Source organism: Chelonia mydas, chromosome 3 (genome assembly GCF_015237465.2).
Source record: "Chelonia mydas isolate rCheMyd1 chromosome 3, rCheMyd1.pri.v2, whole genome shotgun sequence".
NCBI lineage: Eukaryota > Metazoa > Chordata > Testudines > Cheloniidae > Chelonia > Chelonia mydas.
In genome coordinates, this window is record NC_057851.1 from 194,314,876 (window position 1) to 194,336,979 (window position 22,104).

Sequence of the window (22,104 nt, forward strand, 5' to 3'; positions counted from 1 at the left end):
TGTCTTCAATGGGGTCATGATTTCACCCACAATCTCAGGTGACCATGAACCCAGCCCTCCACCCCACACATACAGAGAGAATCTCTCAGCCCATAATTACAAAAACTTCAACCGTGCTAATATACAGAGGGGCAAAAATGTTTTCCATTTCCAGGTGTTTCCTTGAGCACTCAGTTCAAGTTTTGACCTGAAGTTCATGTTTGTACCCTGGGCACATATATGGTGCCTAAAATATCACAGTGATGGACACCTTACAAATGCATTATTACACACCATTATTATAATATACATAACAGGTATATGCTCATTACCTGATTTAGATAACATTAGGAAATAACCCACTTGTCACAGAATCATAGAATATCAGGGTTGGAAGGGACCTCAGGAGATCATCTAGTCCAACCCCCTGCTCAAAGCAGGACCAATCCCCAATTTCTGCCCCAGATCCCTAAATGGCCCCCTCAAGGACTGAACGCACAATCCTGGATTTAGCAGGCCAATGATCAAACCACTGAGCTATCCCTGGGTGACATTAATTGTCACGTGTTATACAATGTATATACGTATATTAGATTGTATCCCTCTCCCACAAACCGAACCCTTTATGTGCCACTTGTCTTTACACATTGTAACCTCTTCAGGGCAGGGACCACGTCTTCATGTGTTTGTACAGAACGGGGTCCCAATCCTGGTTTGTGGCTCTGGGCACTACTGCAACATAAATATCAAATAAAATAATCATCTGATTTAAATTCTTTACATAACACCCCTGTACATTTTGCAGGACACAATAAATTACCTCTCCTTCTTAAGGATAAAAAATAACTTTGTGATGGAAAATTACATAAATAATCCATTAACAAAAATTGCTGTATAAGAAAACCTTCTCAGCCAAAAACAATAGCTACTTAGCTTCAGTGTTTGTTCATACGTACACGTTGACAGGAGCAGCATGTAAGCACCCAAGGGAAGCATTAGGCCTTTAAAAGGACATCAGCAACTTAAAAAAAAGATCACACTCCTGGTTCAAAATTTCTTACCTAACTATAGTAACATACAAGATCACTAGAAACACAGGAGTTGCCAGACTGGATCAGACCTATGGTCCATCTAGTTCAGAAGCCTGTCTCTGATAATGGCTAGTACAGATACTTCAGATGAAGGTATAAGGCAGGCAGACATGAGATAATCTTCCTTGCACATTAGGTCTCATCCTGGTTTCTAATAGTTAAGGATTGGCTTAATGCATGAAGCATGACGTTTCTTATCCCTACCAAAATATTTATCATCATTAATTATGATAACTCTGGGTAGTCTCGATAGCCATACAAGTCTGCAACATCCTTTCCCCCCCTCACCCGCTCATTTCTATAGAGTTCATTGCCTTATATGAGTGCACCACAGTGTCTGGACTGCATAAATATTTCAATAAAATAAGACGACGACTTTACAGTGGCATTATTTTAGTACATTTGACTCCACCTAAGATGTGCACAAACTGTCTGACAAGCAATCCGACAACCCACTAATGACTATTGTCGCAAACGGGAAAGACAGCTTCGTCAGCCCATTTTGCAGATCTCTGTGGTTTGCAGCTCGCCCTTGGTTAATGGTTCCCGCAGTTCCTCCTTCTCCTTCCAAAACATCAGTTCCTGATTTTCCTCCCCACTCACTCTGCAACTTGGCTACCCTTCCCCCCCTTGTGTTTCCCCTCCCCACCTCAGCGTTCACCTCTTCCAATGAGGCTCTGATAACTGGATTTCGTGGTCGCTAAACAAACCATTCTTTTGGAGGAAAAGTATGGGAAGTACATGGGCAGGAACAGCAGGGAGAATGTGGAAAACAGTGTTTCATCTAGTTGCAGGAATCTTAGTTAGGTTTTCTTTTCCTTCTCTTTGTTTGTTTGTTTGTTTGATCCTGTTGGCTCCGAGTTTTAATGGCAGCAGAGAATTTGAGCACTCTTGCCCTAGAAATGTGGTACGAATAAGAGGATTTTTTAATGAAAACCTTGTCCATCTGAAGAGCAAAAAGACAGTCTACACACTGCCTCGATAAGCTGTAGTGGTTGCTTGGGAACAAAGGCTGACTTGTTCGAGGTAAAGAACTCGACTTCCAAAAGCCAGGGACCTCATGCATAACGGATTAGATAGACTGCAGGAGTCAATGGACCTGATTAAAAGAACAGTAGAAGGATTCATGGAAAGAATAGATGCTGCAGAGCCATGGGTAACTGATATGGAAAATTCAGCCCCAGGACAAAATTACTTAATTGCAGTGCTTATTAAAGACAATAAGAGGTTATCCAGTACTGTCAGGGATATCAAGACTAAATCTAGGGTAAAAACATTTCAACTGTTATGCATCTGAGAGTAATGAATTGGGAGATTTGGCAGGGGATGCAATGGTCTCTAGCCAGTAACTCTTACTAGCCAATTCTGCTCTCATATACTTGCCGTCACTTTCATAGTGGGAGTAGTTGCCATGTATCAGATAATAGAATTGGGTCCTTAGCGTACAACTGGGGAGCAAGTCTCTTAGGGCCAGATCCTGTCCTCGGTTACACCAGCATGGATCCAAAGTAACTACACTGATGTCAATGGAGTTACTCCACATCCACACTACTACAGGGAGGAGAATTTGGCCCACAGTACTTCGAAACCCTAGCACAAGGGTTACAAAGAGGTAAAATACTCATCAGGCTTGGTTCTCCTCACACTTGAACCGGTTTGGCACCAACGTAGCTCCACTGATTACAAAGGGGGTTACTCCTGATTTACACCGGTGTGAGTGAATGAAGACCAGGCAACTTGTTTGAAATACCATCACAGCTTTATGAAGGGGCCCCCAGTCTTATTCCATTGTTCTGAAGGCTTCCAGAATTATCAGTGAGTTGGGCTTCCAAAGCTAACAGGTATTTCCATGCCTGTCAGAGCAATGAAAGGACTTGCCTCCATCTTAAAAAAAAACAACCCAAAACTGAATCAGGAGACAGTTTTGTACCAAGCATGGCTTCTGGAGCGGGGAGAGAATTACTATTCTTTTAAATTACCAGGTGGCATCGTGACATTTACAAAGGCTCTGAAGCATGGAGAAGGAGTAGTTACATCTTTCGAGTTACTAGACTGATAAAACATATACTGAAACTCTTGGAACCAATTCTGTCATATTACTGTATTCAACGAAATTTTGTCAATGCCATTGTGTGGTTGAGATTAGGGCTGTCAAGCGACTAAAAAATATTAATCCCGATTAATTGATGATTTCACAATTAATTGCACTGTTAAACAATAATACAATATCATTTATTTCAATATTTTTGGATGTTTTCTACATTTTCAAATATACCGATTTCAATTACAACACAGAATACAAAGTGTACAGTGCTTACTTTATATTTATTTTTGATTATTTGCACTGTAAAAAAACAAAAGAAATAGTATGAGGTGAATTGAAAAATACAAGTTCTGTAGTGCAATCTCTTTATCATGAAAGTTGAACTTACAAATGTAGAAGTGTGTAAAAAAAACAAACAAACCTGCATTCAAAAATTAAACAATGTAAAATTTTAGAGCCTACAAGTCCACTCAGTCCTACTTCTTGTTCAGCCAATCGCTCAGACAAACAAGTTTGTTTATATTTGCAGGAGATAATGCTGCCTGCTTCTGGTTTACAACGTTACCTGAAAATGAGAACAGGTGTGCTCATGGCACTGTTGTAGCCAGCATCGCTAGATATTTACATGCCAGATGTGCTAAAGACTGAGATGCCCCTTCATGCTCCAACCACCATGCCAGGGGACATGCGCCCATGCTGATTATGGGTTCTGCTCGATAATGACCCAAAGCAGTACGGACCGATGCATGTTCATTTTCATTATCTGACTCAGATGCCACTAGCATAAGGTTGATTTTTTTTTTTTGGTGGTTCGGGTTCTGTAGTTTCTTCATTGGAGTGTTGCTCTTTTAAGACTTCTGAAAGCATGTTCCACACCTCGTCCCCCTCAGATTTTGGAAGGCATTTCAGATTCTTAAACCTTGGGTCGAGCGCTGTAATTATCTTTAGAAATTTCACAAAGGTACCTTCTTTGCGTTTTGTCAAATCTGCAGTGAAAGTGTTCTTAAAATGAACAACATGAGCTGGGTCATCATCTGAGACTGCTAGAACATGAAATATATGGCAGAAGGTGGTTAAAACAGAGCAGGACATACAATTCTCCCCCAAGGAGTTCGAACACAAATTTAATTAGCAACGTGGAATGGTAGCCGAAGTACGAAGGGGCATTCGAATGTTTAGCATATCTGGCATGTAAATACCTTCCAATGCCGGTTACAAAAGCGCCATGCAAATGCCTGTTCTCACTTGCTGGTCACATTGTAAATAAGAAGTGGGCAGCATTACCTCCTGTAAATGTAAACAAACTTGCTTGTCTTCATGATTGGCTGAACAAGAAAGAGGACTGAATGGACTTGTAGGCTCTGAAGTTTTACATTGTTTTGTTTTTGAGTGCAGTTATGTAACAACAAAAAATCTACATTTGTAAGTTGCACTTTCAGGACAAAGAGATTGCACTACAGTACTTGTATGATGTGAGCTGAAAAATACTATTTATTTTGTTTATTATTTTTACAGTGCAAATATTTGTAATCAAAAATAATATATACTTTGATTTCAATTACAACACAGAATACAATATATATGAAAATGTAGAAAAATATCCAAAATATTTAATACATTTCAATTGGTATTCTATTGTTTAACCGTGCGATTAAAACTGTGATTAATCACGATTAATTTTTTTAATCGCCATTATTTTTTTTTAAGTTAATTGCGTGAGCTAACTGCAATTAATCGAGAACCCCAGTTGAGATATCATTTTGCATCCCCTTCTGTATGAAGAGTGGTTTTGGGGAACTTTACAGTTGAGAAATGTTTGCAGGATTTCTTTTTGTTTTTTTTAAATGACCTTTGTTAGGTCTTCTCTCAGATCACTCGGACGTACAAAAGGAACAGATTGAGCTTGAATACCTTTAATATTATGGGCCAGTTTTTGGAGGAGCCTTAAGCTAGCCTCCTATTTTGCAGCCACAATTAACTGCAGATGCAGAATCTTACAGCTAGATGTCTAAGTGCCCAATTTGTGCATAAACTCAAGTACATACAGATCTAAACAGTAACACAATTAACTGTACCAACAAAAAAAAAGAGGCTTGTTATAAAACAAAAGTTAGGCTCTCTCCCTCCGTCTGTGCATTCACAAGAAGAGAAGTTGGAATCCCGAATTTTGCCTTCTCCGCTATGAAAACAGCCTGTCCTAATTTCTGCCTTCCTGTACAAAGCCTCGTAGGGCCAAATCCTGCCCTGGCTTACACCCCACACAACCTCAAGCAAATCAACTGGTGTTTGGGGCTTAATGAAGTTAATGAGGCTGTTCTGGTGTCATGTGTAGTTACGTTTTTTCATTATTTTATTCAGAAATGCCAACCCCATGGACTTCCCCCTCTAGACTGATTTTTTCATATCCTCCCCCGTACAGGAATGTAGGGAAAATCCCTGATCTACAGAAAAATGCATCTCCAACTGGCTGAGCTCTCCAATTCTGCCACAACTGCTCTAAGGAAGGGCAGCCAATCGACACTGCTGCAGATGCCAAATGGGAGTCCTGGTGCCTCTCCATGTAGCACAGGGAGCAGGGGGTTCCAACCCGAACTCCCTTCCTCTCAGTTATGTAAACAAAAGATTGGGGCTGCTCCTGGATTGCGCAGCCCTTAGATCCCAGAACCAGCTCCTAATGCCAACCCCCAGGCATCACAGTACTGTATCCCACACTTCCTGTGGGTGGAGAGCCTCTCTAGCCACTCCCTGAGCTCCATATATGACCAGCAAGAGAAAACGCTTATTCCCAGGGCCAGTGGGACCTCAGACCCTTTTCCTGCCCTGAGCCCAGGAGGAGAAGGGCAGACATGGACTCCATACCAAGGAGAGGAGTTCAAAGCCCACACACCACTCACAGGCATGTCAATGCTACCACGTGTACATTTTTGTACCGTTTTCTCCCCATCAGTATCTATTGGCAGTGGTGGTTATCAGGACTGAATCTGAATGTTCTGTACCGAAGGAGACGCTGGCCAGCAGCATTTCCAAGAGGGAGTGCAGTATGGAAGAACGCAAAGGAGTACAAAGGGAACTAACTCATGATGGTCTCTCTTGGGTTTTAGTACCCTATGTTTTTAGCATGTTAGGTACCCGAAAAACTGCTTCTCTTCCCATGCAGCTCTGAGATATCAAGTATTGGCTGAAGTGTTCTGCTGGAGACCCCTAGATTTGAATGCTCCAGGGGAAGAGCCAGGGAATTTTTGGCAGAAGGCCCTTGAACCAAATTCTGCTCTCATTTACTTGGTGTAAATCTAGAAACTCTGGACTTTGCTTTCCCAAAGTCTGTTGATGTGGTGTAAAGTCTATACCCAAATTCAGATGTGCCCAAACGGTGGTCTAAGTTTACACAATCAGAGTAAATGGGTTAAATATGGGTACAAGTGATAAATACTGCCACCTGCACCCATCTCTGCAAAATGAGTAACTCACACCGAGAGAGGGAAAGAAGGGAGTTTAGCAAGAACAGCAACTTATAGCAGGGTGTAAAAAGAAGGCAACCTTCCCTACCTTATCTTACATCTGCAGTTAGTGGTTTTTCCCACAACAGATGGATAAATTAGCCCAGCAATTATATCACTTCTGAATTCAGTCCAGAGTCTTCAGTGGGAGTTATCACTTACACTTCCCCCTATACCAGGAAAGAACCTGGCTCCATCTGTCTACTGAGACTTTTGCTGTGAGGGTTGTCGGGGTGCGTTTATGTTAATTGATCATTTCTGAGGAAGAGTCTATTTTTGGTTGACGTAAGTTAATATTTTTGTTTTTAATTGTTTTAGCAAAGTGGACATGTGCCCAGAGGAGAATCACAGTGGGAGCATTTTAATAATTTAAAGACAAACAAAGCAACAGCGAGAGAACATTGGGTCAGAGTGCAACCGTCCCCGAAATCACATTGGCACAGTTTAGTGGTACACCGGACACCAAAAGGAGCAGAAGCCAGGAGGCAGATCACCCTAGACAGTGAATGTATTTTAATTTGACGGTTCTAGAACCCTGATGCTTCTAGACACACATGCACAGCTATGACACTACAAGCTGTTAGGTAGCTATGCCTATTTACTGAAGATCAGTATTTGACACTGTGCTCAACAAGTCACATCACTTTTCCAGTGACTAACCCCGATGACCACAAGTTACAGGTAACACACTAGCTCCAGCCACACCACTGCTGTCTCCTGTTAATTTACTATTTTTTAATTCTACTTTTCGCACGGAGCCTCTTCAACCATAAGGGTGTAAGCAAGGTCCCATCGTTCTAGATGTTCACCAAGTCAGAGTTTAAGGCCAGGAGGAACCACCAGATCATCTAGGCAGACCTCCTGTATGTCACAGGTCACTAAATACCACCCAGCCACCCGCACAATGAACCCCAAAACCAGAATTAGCCCCAAAGTATTACAGCCCTGACTTTCTCCTCTAATATTTTCCCAGGCCCACCTCTCCAAATGATTCCACTACTGCAGACTTCCCCCCTCCAATCAGAAGCTTTAAATGCCTTTATAGTCTAAGGAACCACCTCAGTATCCATCACATGCCAGAAGAGCCTCACGGGGTGGTCCTGTTACACATTTACTTACTGCAGAAACACTAAAAATAAAATATATCTATTTCACGCTCAATCCCAAATATCTCACCATGCTTGGCACGGAAATAAGTTCTACATTCAACTTGTATGTGGACCATCATCCCGCTGCTTATGCACACTGATATGATCATGGACAGGCATCAAAGGGGCCCACTTCAGCCAAACGGATCGGCTTATGCGGAGGAGGCAATTCCCCCACGTGCGCTGGTATCACGTGACCTACTGTTACACGCGGTTGGGCGACACCTGACCGACTGGTGGTGGCTGTTTGAGTGTTGCTCGGAACTGCCTCTGACCGTTGTGTCCGGGTGGCATATACCTCTTGGATGCTGGGAGAAAATATGGTGAGATCCTGGCTGCTGGTGGGGCACACCAAGGATATTCCAGGTTAGCAGCACCAGGCTAGATTTTTTCCCCTACGTGGAGATAAAATTAACTGGCAGGAGTGGCAGGTGCTCAAAAGCCCACGGAGAGGGTTAACGCCCCTTTCCTGTAAATCCGACACTTGAATGAAGCCTGGTGGTTGCTTCATGACATGGCTTGCTCAGGTCTGGGAATAAGATGGGCCTACTACGCCCAGGAAATATTAGGATGCTATGGATTTGAGCATCAAAAAAGTGGAGGGGGCACCGACAGCCTAGACACCTTGGGGGCACCTGTGGCACTAGCCCTCCGCCCCCATTCACCACTGTCAGGCCCGTTGCTTTTAGGAGATATTTTAAGGCTCAGGAAATTTGCAGCCACTTGGCCAAAAACGCAAATGCTGTGTCCATGCTCATTGACCCTTATCGTTCTCGTTTCCAAACTGCCATTCTTTACTCTGGAATAAGTTCTATATTCTACTAACATTAACCACGCGGCATAGCAGCGTTAAGCTATATTTTGAACGCGAGTAGTCTACACACACAGTTAAAAAAAATGCTAAAAAGAAGAAAAAAAGAAAAAGACATCTACCTTTGTAAACCAACGATCACTTTGTAGAGGTTTCCATGGTGGAGAAATTGCTGCTTTCCCCTAAAAACCAAAACACAAAAGAGATGCTTTTTCAGAAACAAAGATACTATATGTAGGTTCTCAAAGCTGTAAATTAAATATACAATAGAACATCGTGCCTATTTTAAAAACAGCAAATTCAAAGAACAGTCATCGCTTATATAAATTAAAAAACAAGTCCGCACTTATCCTAACAAAATACAATAGATTATTCCAAGTGGCGTCGTTTTTCCAATACATTTCCCCCTCACCCCCCCCCCGTCCCCCCCCGATGAGACTATGAACAGTACTGCAGTTGACACCAAAACATTGGTGATCGGTGTTAATTTGACTTTGAAATCCCCTTCTGCAGTGGTTATCAAAACAAAAGATGAGCCCTGCCTACGAGTGAGTCTTTAAGATGATGTATCCGTTTTTTCCAAAGCATTTAGGCCAGACTGTAACCTTATAATGATGCTTAACCGTGTATAGCTGTGCTGCCCCGGAAGCAGGACAGGAATCACCTGATTTCAGCTCCGAGGTTCACAATTCCTGCTTCCCCCTGGCTCTAGGGCAAGATATAAACTGATGGTGCAGCACAATCACATACACTAGAGGGGGATGGAACAAAGGCTCCATCCACTCCCACGCGGGGCGGACCACTCCCTGCCCACTTGTGCGGGAAAGGAATTAGCAGCCCATGGGAATCTGTTCCTTCCCCTGCAAAAGAACGTAGCACAGGTAGCCAGCAAGGGGCACTGAAGTGGTTCACTCCAGCAGCGCCTCACAGTCATGCCCCGCGCTGGTGTTGGTTACAACGATTTTAGGCTGTGTCGTTAATAACAGTAAATCACTTGATTTAAGACTACACTGAATCCTCTCCAAGCTGCCAGAGGTGTTCAGCAATTCCCACCAAAACTGAAACCATTCCAGAAATATAAACTGAGTCTGAGGGGACAACTGCTGAGGGGGTTGGTTGTTCCGTTTTCACTAAATATTGACAATGTGTTCTTCCAGTAGAAGAAAACAAAAGTTGTTTTACTTTAAAAAAAAACAGATCCAACTTCTCTGCTTACCCCAATGCACCTTTATATTGGTTTCACTATTGCACAATCACACACGGAAGACTAACCCAGTTTCTACAGTTGTTTCTAGGGACAAGTGAAATCAGCTCACAGCACAGAATAATTAAGTCACTACTCAGAACATGCTGCTGTAGGGAAAACGATGCAAGACATAACAACAATATCTTCATACATAAACGGATCCTTCCAACAGTTTGTAAGATACATGATGGATATTTTTATTCTGCATCTAGAGATTCTGGGCCAAATTCAACTCAGTTACACCAGAGTAAATCCACCAAAGTCACTTGCATTACTCCAGACTTAATGTATATAACATAGCAGAATTTGGCCCAAAATTCCTATAGTCAGTCATTTATAGCCTTTCTGGGGGGAAATTACCTTTGGGTCTGAAATTTCTATGTTCCATTTCAGCCCATGCCTGACATGTTGGAAAGTTTAATGGGAAAAAAATGCAGCTTCTGTTTCTTTGTACAAATAGAAATAAAATGTATCTTTCACCAGTTTAGTATTTTTCAGAAGCTTGTTTCTGCTCAGAAACTCCAGTGGCCTTTTTAGTGAAATGGTAAACTCCATGGGACAAGGACTTCGAACCAGATTCAAGACTCGCTCGCACTCATGGAAATGCTGAGTGACCACTGATTTCAGTCAGCGTAGCCAATGGCCAGAACAGACCACAGCTGCTGCTGCAAGTTTATCCTTACTCCACCACTAGCTGGAAAGTCAGTGCAGATACAGACTTGACCTAAGTAAGGTTCTCACTTCTCTCATGCCATAAAGAAAAATAAAATACGGAGGGACAAATAAGTTGACCCTATATATCTTGCTACATACCAAGCTCTTCAAAGGTGGTCACTATGTGTTCCTCATTTTCTAGGTGCCTGACTTGAGACCCTAGGGTCTGCGTTGCAGAAGTACGGAGCACCCACAGCTTATAACTGAACTCAATGGGAGCTGTGCTTTGAACACACATAGAGCTACAGACGCCTAAATACGCCGTAAAATTGTGTCCTAGGCATCTCAGTGTAGGCACTCAGAATTAGTGAAAACTTCTGACCTTAATCTGTCTGTGCCCTCAGCTCCCCACCTGCAAAACGTGGAGTTGTGAAGTTAAATTAATTCATGCTTGTGAAGCACTCAGGTATCGGAGTACTACAAAAAAGCCCATGAGAAAATTCATGTTCTGTCTTCAGAGGAGGGTGTGAATAGTGTGTACTAAAGAAGGCACGAGGCAACACACTGAACAATTATTTATTTGAATTATTTACTATTATTTATTTGAAGACAGAGCACACACTGTGCCTCACTAAATATATTTCTCTCTCAATCTTACACAACACATAGCATTGCATAGCTGAAGTATGAGGGTTCCCATGCCTAGATAGCCAGTAGCCCGTTATGGCTCTGGAAGCAAACAGCCAACCATCGCTAACTGGAAATCATGACCAGAGCCATTCAATTTAAGCCTGCTGACAGCAGCCTATCCATCTCAGAACCTCTGGAGCTTGAATTATGAAGGGAGGCTGACTTCGTGGGCCTTGCAAATGGATCCCATGGCACACTGCAAATCGAATCCCATGATTGCACAGTGCAGCACTGCGCACTGGGCCCAGGATTTGTGGAAAAGCATGTGGGATTCTTCCGGAAACAAAAGGCTGGACGCATAGCAGACAGGAAGGGGGGGGTTACACCCTGGTCACTTAAAGCTACAAAGGACCTAATCCAGTTGGCCTAGCATTCTTTCCAGAGTTTCTCTGGGATAATGTGAACAGACATGCTAAACAACATCTATGGCTGTAGGACATTAATGAGGGTTGCAGATATCGCATACCCATATATAACCCTAAAAATCAGCTCTGGCAATTTTTACACAGGCAAAAATAAAAGAACCATCAGGTCATACTGCCAGTCCTTTCCCTATTCCTATACTTGGGTATATACATGGTCAATGTCCCCAAAACAGCCAAGACAATTTTCACCAGATTCACAGACTCTTCCTTTACAGTTTCTCTGTTAATGACCTTATGGACCCAAGATACGCTCATCATTCTGCTTCTTACCAACACTTATCCAAAGATGGACACCACCAGATTTTGCTTTCAGGGGAGCTTACTGCTTTAACAAAGCTGAGATCTTCACAGTTTTATATGCAGCTTTGGAGAAACTTCAGCTCCTTCCTGCAATGGAGGGTTACCAGGAACGTTGGTCTGTCATCTGAGACACATTCTACACACATATATCAATTACTTCCTCCCCTTCAAAGTCCTGCACGACTTGAGTCATTTGGAATATTTCAACTATTAACCCAGAGACTCAGCCATGTCCTCGTCCACACACAAAAGCAAAAGGCCCCAGCACAAACCAGACTTATTAGGGCACTGGGCTGGCTCCCACTGGTGGCATGAGCTCTAGTTGTCCTCCAAGAAGATAAGCAAATTGTAGCACCTGACCCAGAAACAGAAAGCCATACACACTTGCGTAACCCCAGACACTTCTTTGCCTCCTTGCCCTCACATCCGAAGAAGTCAAAAACAGAGGGGCACTTAATAGTAGACAAGTACACAATTTGGCCTGAATCACCTCTGTTACTAGTGATAACGCACCAGGGTTGCAGCTGTTTGATGATATCCCGTGTAGGTTCCAGTGTGGGGTGGTAGGTGACAGCTCGGGGTGTACAGTTGGAGGAGGTTTTATTTCTGTTTTGGAGCAGGTCAACCCATACTCAATGACAAAAATGTTTCCTGAATGCCCACTTCTGGCCTTCAAACAGCCCCCCAAACTCTCCAAGATCATCATCATAAGCTAGCTCCCCACAGATCGGGACACACTTGCTCAAAGCGGTGCCAGACCCTGCCAGAAAAACAGATGCAAAACCAGCAGACATTTCTCTGCTGCTACGATGATCACCACCCCCGACAATACACCCGCCAAGGGTCCTACACATGCCTATCACAACATGTGGTGTACTTTATCCAGGGCACTAAATGCCCCAACAGGAACTATGCGAATGAAACCAGACAATTGCTATGCTCTCGAATGAACTCACACAGGAAAATAATAAAAGACAAAAACACCCCATCACCTGTGAGTGAACACTTTTCACAAAGCCATCACTCTATATCTGACCTATCAGCCCTCATCCCCCAAGGAAACCTGAAACACTTTCAACAGACAAGCCTAGGAGCTTAAATTCATAAGTTAGCTAGACCCTAAAAATCATGGACCGAACAGACACACTGGATTTATGGCTTATTACAACAATCTACAACAACCACTAACCCCCACCCCCTTTTTTTTTTGTCCTGTGACCGCAGACGTGTTAACGGGCCACTCCACCTTAAACGGTCCCTTAGAATACGAGCTAACTACTTCTGCTAAACAATCTGTTCCACTTTATAGTTAGCTGTGACGCTCAGAGTACCTTTCCCAGACCTGAAGAAGAGCTCGGTGTAGCTCAAAACCTTGTTTCTCTCGCCAACAGAAGTTGGTCCAATAAAAGATATTCCCTCACCCTCCTTGTCTCTCTAATATCCTCAGACTAACACAGTTACAACAACACTGCAGACATTTTTGCTAAGTCACTTTTCAGGGTTGAACTGCACTTTACTCAATCATCCAGAGTGTTGCATTTTCATATGCAGACAACAAATTCAGTTTGTTTCACCATATTCCTTCTATGCAGAAATAAGGCAAACATTTTTAACAGGGAGGCTGAGTAACCATTGGAACAAACTGCCAAGGGAGATGGTAGATTCTCCATCTCTTGATGTCTTCAAATAGAGACTGGATGCCTTTCCCAAGAATATTCTTAATCCATTAAGTTAATGGACTCAACACACGTGTAACTGGGTGAAATGTAATTGCCTGTGATATACAGGAGGTCAGATTAGATAACCTAATAATCCCTTCTAGCCCTAAAATCTATGAATCTACACAACCTTGCAGCCCTGTATACAGGATCTGAATCAAGTAATATCACAGTCAGATATCTTCCCATTTAACTGAGTATCAGTCATATGACACAGTGTAGATGACAAATGACATAATGGTTGAAGTTACTCTGCACGACAAGTCCTTGTTTTACATTTCCTTGTCCAGGCTGTAGCTTTCTACCTCAGCAGCACCAGTTTAAGAGCGGCTACTCTAAACTGACATCAAAAAACTGAATTTTGTCTGTTTTTGCCCAAAGGAATACAGTGACGGAATCAACAGAAAACTCCACTTTCATAAACCATCTATGGCTGTACAAAGGACATATGTGCTCAGGCACACTGTGTGAAGTAAGCAAACTGCCTTACCAGTAAAAAAAAAAATTTATAGCCTGTGGGTATTGCCATTTGGACAGCTTGGCACCGATCTTGCAATTAACATAACACATACAGAAAACGCACACACACCCACACACACACACCATGCTTGCTGCACATTTCTCAGAACAGGATCAGGGTGCATACAACCAATTTGAAAAACAAAAGCTACTCTGGATATCTATATAGAATGGGTTTTGGACTGGTTGCATGACACATCCAGATTAGTTCCACAGGAAAAAGGATTTTTAATGGCTGTCCAGATGGGCTGGAATTTTAGGATTATTCTTACTGAAAAGGAGACTGACTGCAATGACAGTGATTGCATCCTTTTTAATGACGTTTATAAGCAAAACATTACTGTCTAAGGGATTTTTAATATTTTTCTAAAATAAATGGATTCCTGTTATCACTCAAAATATAATAGTTTAAAGCAGGCAATAAATAAGATCCTCTTTTGTGTAAAAGAAACAAAACTGCAATACCACAAACTCTGATTCTAACACACTTTCAACATGTGTTGAAATACAGGCTAACGGTTTAGTTCTAAAATTTCCCAAAGACGTATATTCAGACAATTAATGTAAACAAAGGTAAAAATAATGAATAAGATAAAGGCTCTTTTGTCTTTAGGCATAACTACTATAGGAATGCACTATTCTCTCTACTTTTCCTTATATTCCAGCCATATGTCAAATTACTTTTCTTACACATTGTACTAAAGCTATACAGATAGGCACCAACTAGTACAAGAGTAGATAAAATATTCTATTTACATTTTCTAACGCCAAATTTAAAAAAAAAAACACATTGGTTATTTTTATAGAGTTTCTGTAGTAGTTCTTTAGAACAAAAATTATCCTAAGAAACGCAATTCAAAAATCTGTGAAATTAGTCACTGAAAACAGAAAGTTAGGTAACAATCCAAGGCTTTACTTATGAGCACTACAAACAATCCCAGCTCATTTAAGTGCTAACACTTTAGTTCTGCTTTGGCCAATAAAATTCAGTATTTTTATGAAAAACTACAACACAGCCAAGAGTGAAGTTAGGGTGACCCATAATGCATTTGAAGCAGACAGTCACTTAGGGACAAATCCAGACCCTAGTGCCCAGCCTGACTGGTCAGTTCAGGTGTTGGGGAGATGCGGACAGGCTAGGCATTAGGGTAAGGGATAGGATAGGAAGGGAAAGAATCCTCCCTCCAGGATTCATGGCCATTCTGCACAGGGCTACTTCAGCCTACTGGCCAGCCGTAGTCCAGTGCAGGGGTGGCCTGAAAAGGAGCCTGAGAAGGAGCCAGAATTTACCAATGTACATTGCCAAAAAGCCACAGTAATACGTCAGCAGCCCCATATCAACTCCTCTACCCTGCTCCCAGCACCTCCCACCCACCAGCAGCCCCACCAATCAGCGCCTCCTCCTCCCTCCCAGCACCTCCTGATCAGCTGTTTCGTGGCGTGCAGGAGGCTTGGGGGTGGGGAGGGGGGAGCGAGGGCACGGCAGGCTCAGGGGAGGGGGCGGGAAGGGGTGGAGCGGGGGCAGGACCTGTGGCAGAACCAGGGGTTGAGCAGTGAGCATCCCCTGGCACATTGGAAAGTTGGTGCCTGTAGCTCCAGCCCGAGAGTTGGTGCCTTTACAAGAGCCGCATGTGACTCCGGAGCCACAGGTTGGCCACCCCTGGTCCAATGGAACCACACCAGGTCCACAGCACAAGGCTGCTCCACAGCAACTGAAGTGGGGAGCTGGATCCGGCCTTTGCTGCAGGAAGTTTCAGGCACTAAAATAAAGTGCAGTAACTATAGAGTCTCCCAAGAAAACTCAGCATGTACAGGGTAATCTTTATCTTTATCACCACTCAGTAGTTCTGTTTGGGACGCTCCTGTATTCCAAAGACGGAATGTTCATCTCGGTTCACACTTTGAAATGTAGGCCAGCAGCAATTCTAACGTGGCATGTTCTGATCTAAACTTTCCATTACCCCTACCTTCTATATACTACTGACAGTGAAAGAGAAGGATTAAGCAGAATTATTTTTCCCTTTTAATGTTTAATGGGACTACTACACGACATCAATCATACAGGACACACAGCACTGTACAGAGTCACACTGAACAGAACATCATTATGGAATACCTGTGCCTTTCTGTACCCTAATATAATGGGCAGTACACATATGACCATATTAGGCATTTTCATACAAAGAACCTTTAATACGGGTGAACATTTTCAAAGGTAACAGACAAATTCATGCAGCTTTCACTTTTTTTAAAATTATCTTTGCTAATTCTAAAGCTACTTGAGCTTATCGGGCTTCCTCCCTTCTGGCCCCTCTTTCCCTCTTATCAGATCACACAGTGGTGAATTTATAATCATTTTCATGCCAGCAGAATATTACAGCACAGAATTATCACTTCACTGTAGGATCCCGGAGGAGCTGGTGAAAGGAAGTTTTACTGAAACAAATATTTTCAACAATGGCAAAGGGAACGCAGTAAAATTTAGTTTAATATATGTGTGCTGTTTCCATCCCAACCCCCCCACCCAACCACACTCCCGACAACGAAGGATTGATTTCATATGAGTCTGACTCTAAGTGACATTACTTTATAATGTCCATTGCCAGACATAGCTGCCAGAAGTTTTTACTGAAATGGATTCGACACAAAGTTGAAATTAAATAACAACTGGATTAAACCAAACTAATTTTCTTTTCTTTCCATACACAGTTTAAGAGAACGTGTCTTTTTTTAACCCAGAATGTATATCCAGTTCCAAGTAAACACATTTTGCTCTGGTCAGCAGTCTGACATGCAAAAAAGCAATTCTTACCATGAATAAACCATGCAAATGCATTCCAGAATAATTTTATCATATTACAATTGCTATTTCTGAGCCTGACAGTCATCAACCTGCTAAAAGTGCCATTACTGTGAACTAGCAATATGGATAGTTCAAGGTAAGTAATAAACAACGTTCCTATATTATTGCTGGGTTAAATTCACAGAAAGAATCTTAAAGTATATAAAATATTTAACATGGTATTTTAATATTAAACTGTAAGCACAACACCTTTTTTTAAAAATTCTGAAGCTATTCTGTGTATGAAATCTTCAGGTCAGGTCTATCCGGCTGGATTTTGTCACTGTCTGCTGATCCCTATACACGAACAAAGCACGAGCCATCAGTTTAATTTCTTATTTGTTCAGCAAACAGAACTGGGTGTTACCCATCTGTGCAGCACATCCTCACTGTGCAAACACACTGGGCTTGATCCTAAAGACGTCATTCAAACAAAATTCTTTTTTAAGTTAGCCTGATCCAGTCAGTTTCCAGCCAACAGCTAGCCCTGTACCTAGGGATACATTTAAAGGGAGGCCACCAACTTACAAATAACATTTCTGGCTGAAAATTGTTCACATGTACTATGGAATCCAAAGGCCTGGCAGCTGGTCTGCTATGACTGCTCCTTATTACTCTTCTGATTGTCTCACTGTTCCCTTTCGCTCCCTTTGTCCACCAGGAGTATGTACACTTGTTACCTTATCCTACCCTTAAGGCTGTAAGATCTTTGAGGCAAGGAGTACCTATGCATGTCCAGTGCCTAGCAAAATGGGGCTTTAATTCTTGACTGGGGCTTCTAGGCATTGTAACAATACAAATAAATAATAATGTTTTAAATAGCACAGAACCTTACTGTAGCTGAAAGGGCTTTGAGGGGAAATTTTTTCCCTAGTTTGTTTACTTTATCTAACTGCATTTTGTGCCCGTCAGTTGTTCTGTTTCCCCTGTGTAGTTATTTAATCAGTATCCAGCATTTTTGTGGGTCTTTAACACAACAGGGAAGAGAACAACCATTCCTAAAAAGTACAAAAATGTGACTATAAAGCAACCAAAATTGGCAGGGGGATTCAGTGGCAGGTTCAGTATTGGAGGGTATTTTAAGTCACTGTTCAAACAGACTTGATTTCGTACTGACATTGTCCGTTTAAGCATGTGCTGCTGATTTGAACTGTCTCATTCCTGTTGCCAAACACAGAATGAATGTGCTCCTGAGTTATGTTCCAACTTGAAAGTTTACAAAGGGAATCCTCAGAGCTAGAACTAACACTGAGTGAAGCACTTTTACATTTGTGCCAGAAGCCCAGGGTCACAAAACATTTGACGGCTCTATAAATGCAATATCCCAGACTATATTTCCAAAGCCCAAAGATAATGTAACTCTGCTATTACTGGACCATAAGTCAAATCAAAATTGGGCTGGTTTCCTAATGAAGGAAACCTGTAGGGGCCTTTAGTAGCATGTGAAATGTAAGTTCAACTAGTTTAGGCAATGCCTTGTCCCATAAATTATGCTGCACTCCTGATAGTTTGCCCAGATGTGATATTGTTCATATCACTGAGCTTGTACTATTTTAATTTGCATATCATAGTTAAGAAAAAATTGAACAGGATTCCTTTCACTTTGCTAACATACATGGTCATAAACTCCTGTAACCCATATGGTGCTGAAAAGGAAGTCCCAGATACCTGGAATTTCAAGACACCTAATTGTTCGGTTCATGCTGAGAGCTGCTTATCTTTAGAAGTTTCAGCTTGCTGATCAGAACAATACAAGTACTCTTCGCCTTTAACTTGCACAGAATATGTGGTATCTGTCCTAAGCTTCAAAGCAATGTATTTATTACCTCTATTGCAGTAGTACCTAAAGACAAACAGAAAAAAAAAAAGAGCAAGGTCCCTGTTGTCTAGATGATGTGTAATAAATAACACAAAGATAGTACTTGCCCCAGAGATCTTACAGTTCAGAATATGGAATGAGAATCCTCAAGGCTGATTCCAACCTACGTAGCATTCCTAAATTCTGATGTTTACATTGTGCCTGTACTTTAGCAAATATTTGTAGAGCTGTGCTGCAAGTATGTGCATCCATTTCCTTGGCCACTTCACCTTTAAGAAGACTGCTGTGCATCACATCATATGTAGCACAAACAGCCTTCATTTCCACCACTGTCAAGACAGATGGATCGGACAAGCGTTGGGACGTTAATATAAAGAGACTATCTTTTTGGCTAGAACATGGCTTTTTTTGAAACGGTGTTTAAGCCAGCTGTAGCCAAAGGTGCAAATCCCTATTTGGAACATAAAGGAATCAGCCAAGATGAGCAGCAATTTCTGCAATGTGCAGTAGATCTGAGAAAAGATGCTACAATTGTTAAAACACTATGGAACAGGATATAAAACTGTTATTAAGCCGGGCTCCTAAACTGAAAGTGTCACAAATCATTACATTCTCTAAGCAAGATAGCTACTACCACAATCCGTATGATGAACTATAGTTACTTTGAGCTATATTTTGCCCTATAGATCTCTGAAATTTGAAGTTAAGGATTTTCAAGAAATGACATCAGCCTCGGTATTTAAAGTTAGGATTGATAAATCTAGTATCTTCTTCCCATCCTTAAAAAATAAAATGCTTCTCTCGATGCATAACCTATGCATCTGTGATAGCCATTCACATGATCTGGGATATCGTTTGGCTGAAAATGGTTACTTTTAGCAAATACGCAGGTTACCTCTTTGCTACTGTCAGAAATGGGTGGATCATGACCTAACTCAGTAAATATAAATTACATTTGACTTTAGCAGGAATAATGTGAGACACAGAGCCAATATGGAGCTGTCAAAAATACAGTACACTGCTTTCAGCAAGACACAAGTTCTGAAGGCAAAATGAAGCATTTCCTCTGAACAGCCTAAAGACTTCTCTCATCAGGTCTCACAAGCTCAGAAAGGTTTCAGAGTAACAGCCGTGTTAGTCTGTATTCGCAAAAAGAAAAGGAGTACTTGTGGCACCTTAGAGACTAACCAATTTGTGCATCCGATGAAGTGAGCTGTAGCTCACGAAAGCTTATGCTCAAATAAATTGGTTAGTCTCTAAGGTGCCACAAGCTCAGAAAGGTTTGCCTTGGTCAATTCTTGAGCGTGGAGCCCCCATAGGGAAACAAAAGTTGCTGCTGATTTCTTCAATAGATGGTACTTTCCTTCTGAGCCATTCCTGAACCAATGCCCTGCTAGGGTGTTAGTGTCATTGTGTTGTTTGGAGGCACTGCCTTTCAGAGGAGATGCAAGAAAAACGTCCTCGCCTCTTGTCCTCATTAAATATCGCATGGCACTTTTTGCTAGAGTCAGGTTGGTTTTCCTTCCTCATGTCTGATTTTGAGGTAGGTAATTAAGTATCCTCTACTTTTTCTATTGAATATAGTTCCCTTTTTTCATTCTCTGACGTTCTTCTGCAGCGCTGCTGTGCATCATTAATCAGCTGCTAAGTTATCAGCAGCACTTATTATACAGATATAAAATAGTACATACATACAGTAGCCTCATTCACATGAGGCTGTCAAAGCAATTTACAGACAAGCATTAACCAAGCCTCACCAAAATCTGAAGAGGTAAGTGTCGTTATACTCATTTTACAGATGGGAAGCCTGAGGCACAGCGAGACTTAGTGATTTGTCCAAATTCACACAGGACCATACTGTGGCCTGGCTAGCAGAGCAACATAAACAGAGGTAGCAGCAGCTAAGTAGAGACAGGCTCCACAGAGCCACCTCACCCTGGCACAAGCGAGCAAGAGGGGATGGAATGGGGCAGGAAATGGATGGAAACTTTGCTCTACCTCCAACATGCCAGGAGGCATTGCTTCATTGGCACATCGGGCAGCATACACTGCCCTGGGTATAAACATGGGTGCAGCATACACTGCCCTGGGTATAAACATGCTCCCTCCCAGAGCAGCAGATAAACCAGATCACAATGTCCTTCCCCAGATACTCCATGTACCGTGCCATACTATGCAGCCCATTACCCCGGGCTGATTGTTATCTCACAATCTAGTCCAGAATGAGTTAGTAGAAGAGTCCGGAATAGAAAACAAGCCCGAAGTGCATAAAGTTAGAAATCCAAAAAACAAAAATAAAAACCCACAGAGGCAGCCAAAATTCATGTGCACATTTGAAAGCTTGGGGCTAAATGATGATGTTTGACAGAAGTGCCGATTCAGAAATCCACCCCCCAGTGTGATACCAATAAACATAAATCAAAGGGCAGAATCTCATAGAAATTCCATTCTTCTTAGAGCAGGCATGCCACAGTGTAAAGTTGTTCATGTCAGGGCCAAATTATGCCCTCAGCATTGGGCTACATACTAGAGCACCGGCTGAGGTTACGTGGGTATAACAGAATGTAGAATACGCTAATTGATATTGTTGATCATATAGAGCCAAATGTTACCATTAAAACAATGCTTTATTCATGAAAAAGGTGCTACACATCAATTGGACTTTTAGGTTGCTCAGTTCAGCAAAATATGTTCTGCCGCCTGTACAACAAACTTGATTTAAGTCCTACAATATAAAAAAACAGTGATAGGGGCTGGGAGATTTGGTCCACCTTCCAGTTGCCTTTAAGGAATGATTCATTTAAATGATTTTTTAAATATTAATTGACAATTGATTTCCTTTCTTTAACATTTGTAATGCACTTCTTAAAAACCAAAGAATCAATTATTTTCACTCCACCTGCTTGACAGGTTTTCCAAACATCTGGGGGGGAAAAAAACACTAAGGTACATTAGCCACTGGTATTCCAGTTTTATGGATTACAAAAGTTACGCAGTTTTAGAATAGAAATTATCACCATGTAAACTCTTCCTTTTTTGGAATGAAAAATATGTTAAAACTTTTGTGAATCCTGGTATTATTATGCTTTGCCTAACACACACCAAAGGCCTACACCGGTTAGCAAAAACGGATCTCTCATATTCAGATAATTTTCGCCCCTTCCTACATTAAGAAATTGGTTCTACAGCTTTTCATCAGAAACTGTGTGAACCAATCCCTTTGTTGCCCCCAATTACCTGTTTAAAATATTTGAATTCCTCATGAAGGTTATTTATGGTATTTAAATTGCTGCTAAGAGAAAGAAGTTATCTTTTTTAAAC

At 41.8% G+C, this 22,104-nt stretch overlaps 1 protein-coding gene across 12 annotated transcripts in view; it reads right to left on the bottom strand.

The window, feature by feature from the left end:
* PLCB4 (phospholipase C beta 4) overlaps nt 1–22,104 on the bottom strand; it is a 323,966-nt gene that overhangs the window by 291,896 nt on the left and 9,966 nt on the right. For all 12 annotated transcript variants that reach the window (XM_043544061.1, XM_043544062.1, XM_043544054.1 and 9 more), the window contains exon 2: nt 8,693–8,752. In XM_043544061.1, the coding sequence (XP_043399996.1) occupies nt 8,693–8,752 (60 nt within the window). The remainder of the gene's footprint in view (nt 1–8,692; nt 8,753–22,104) is intronic.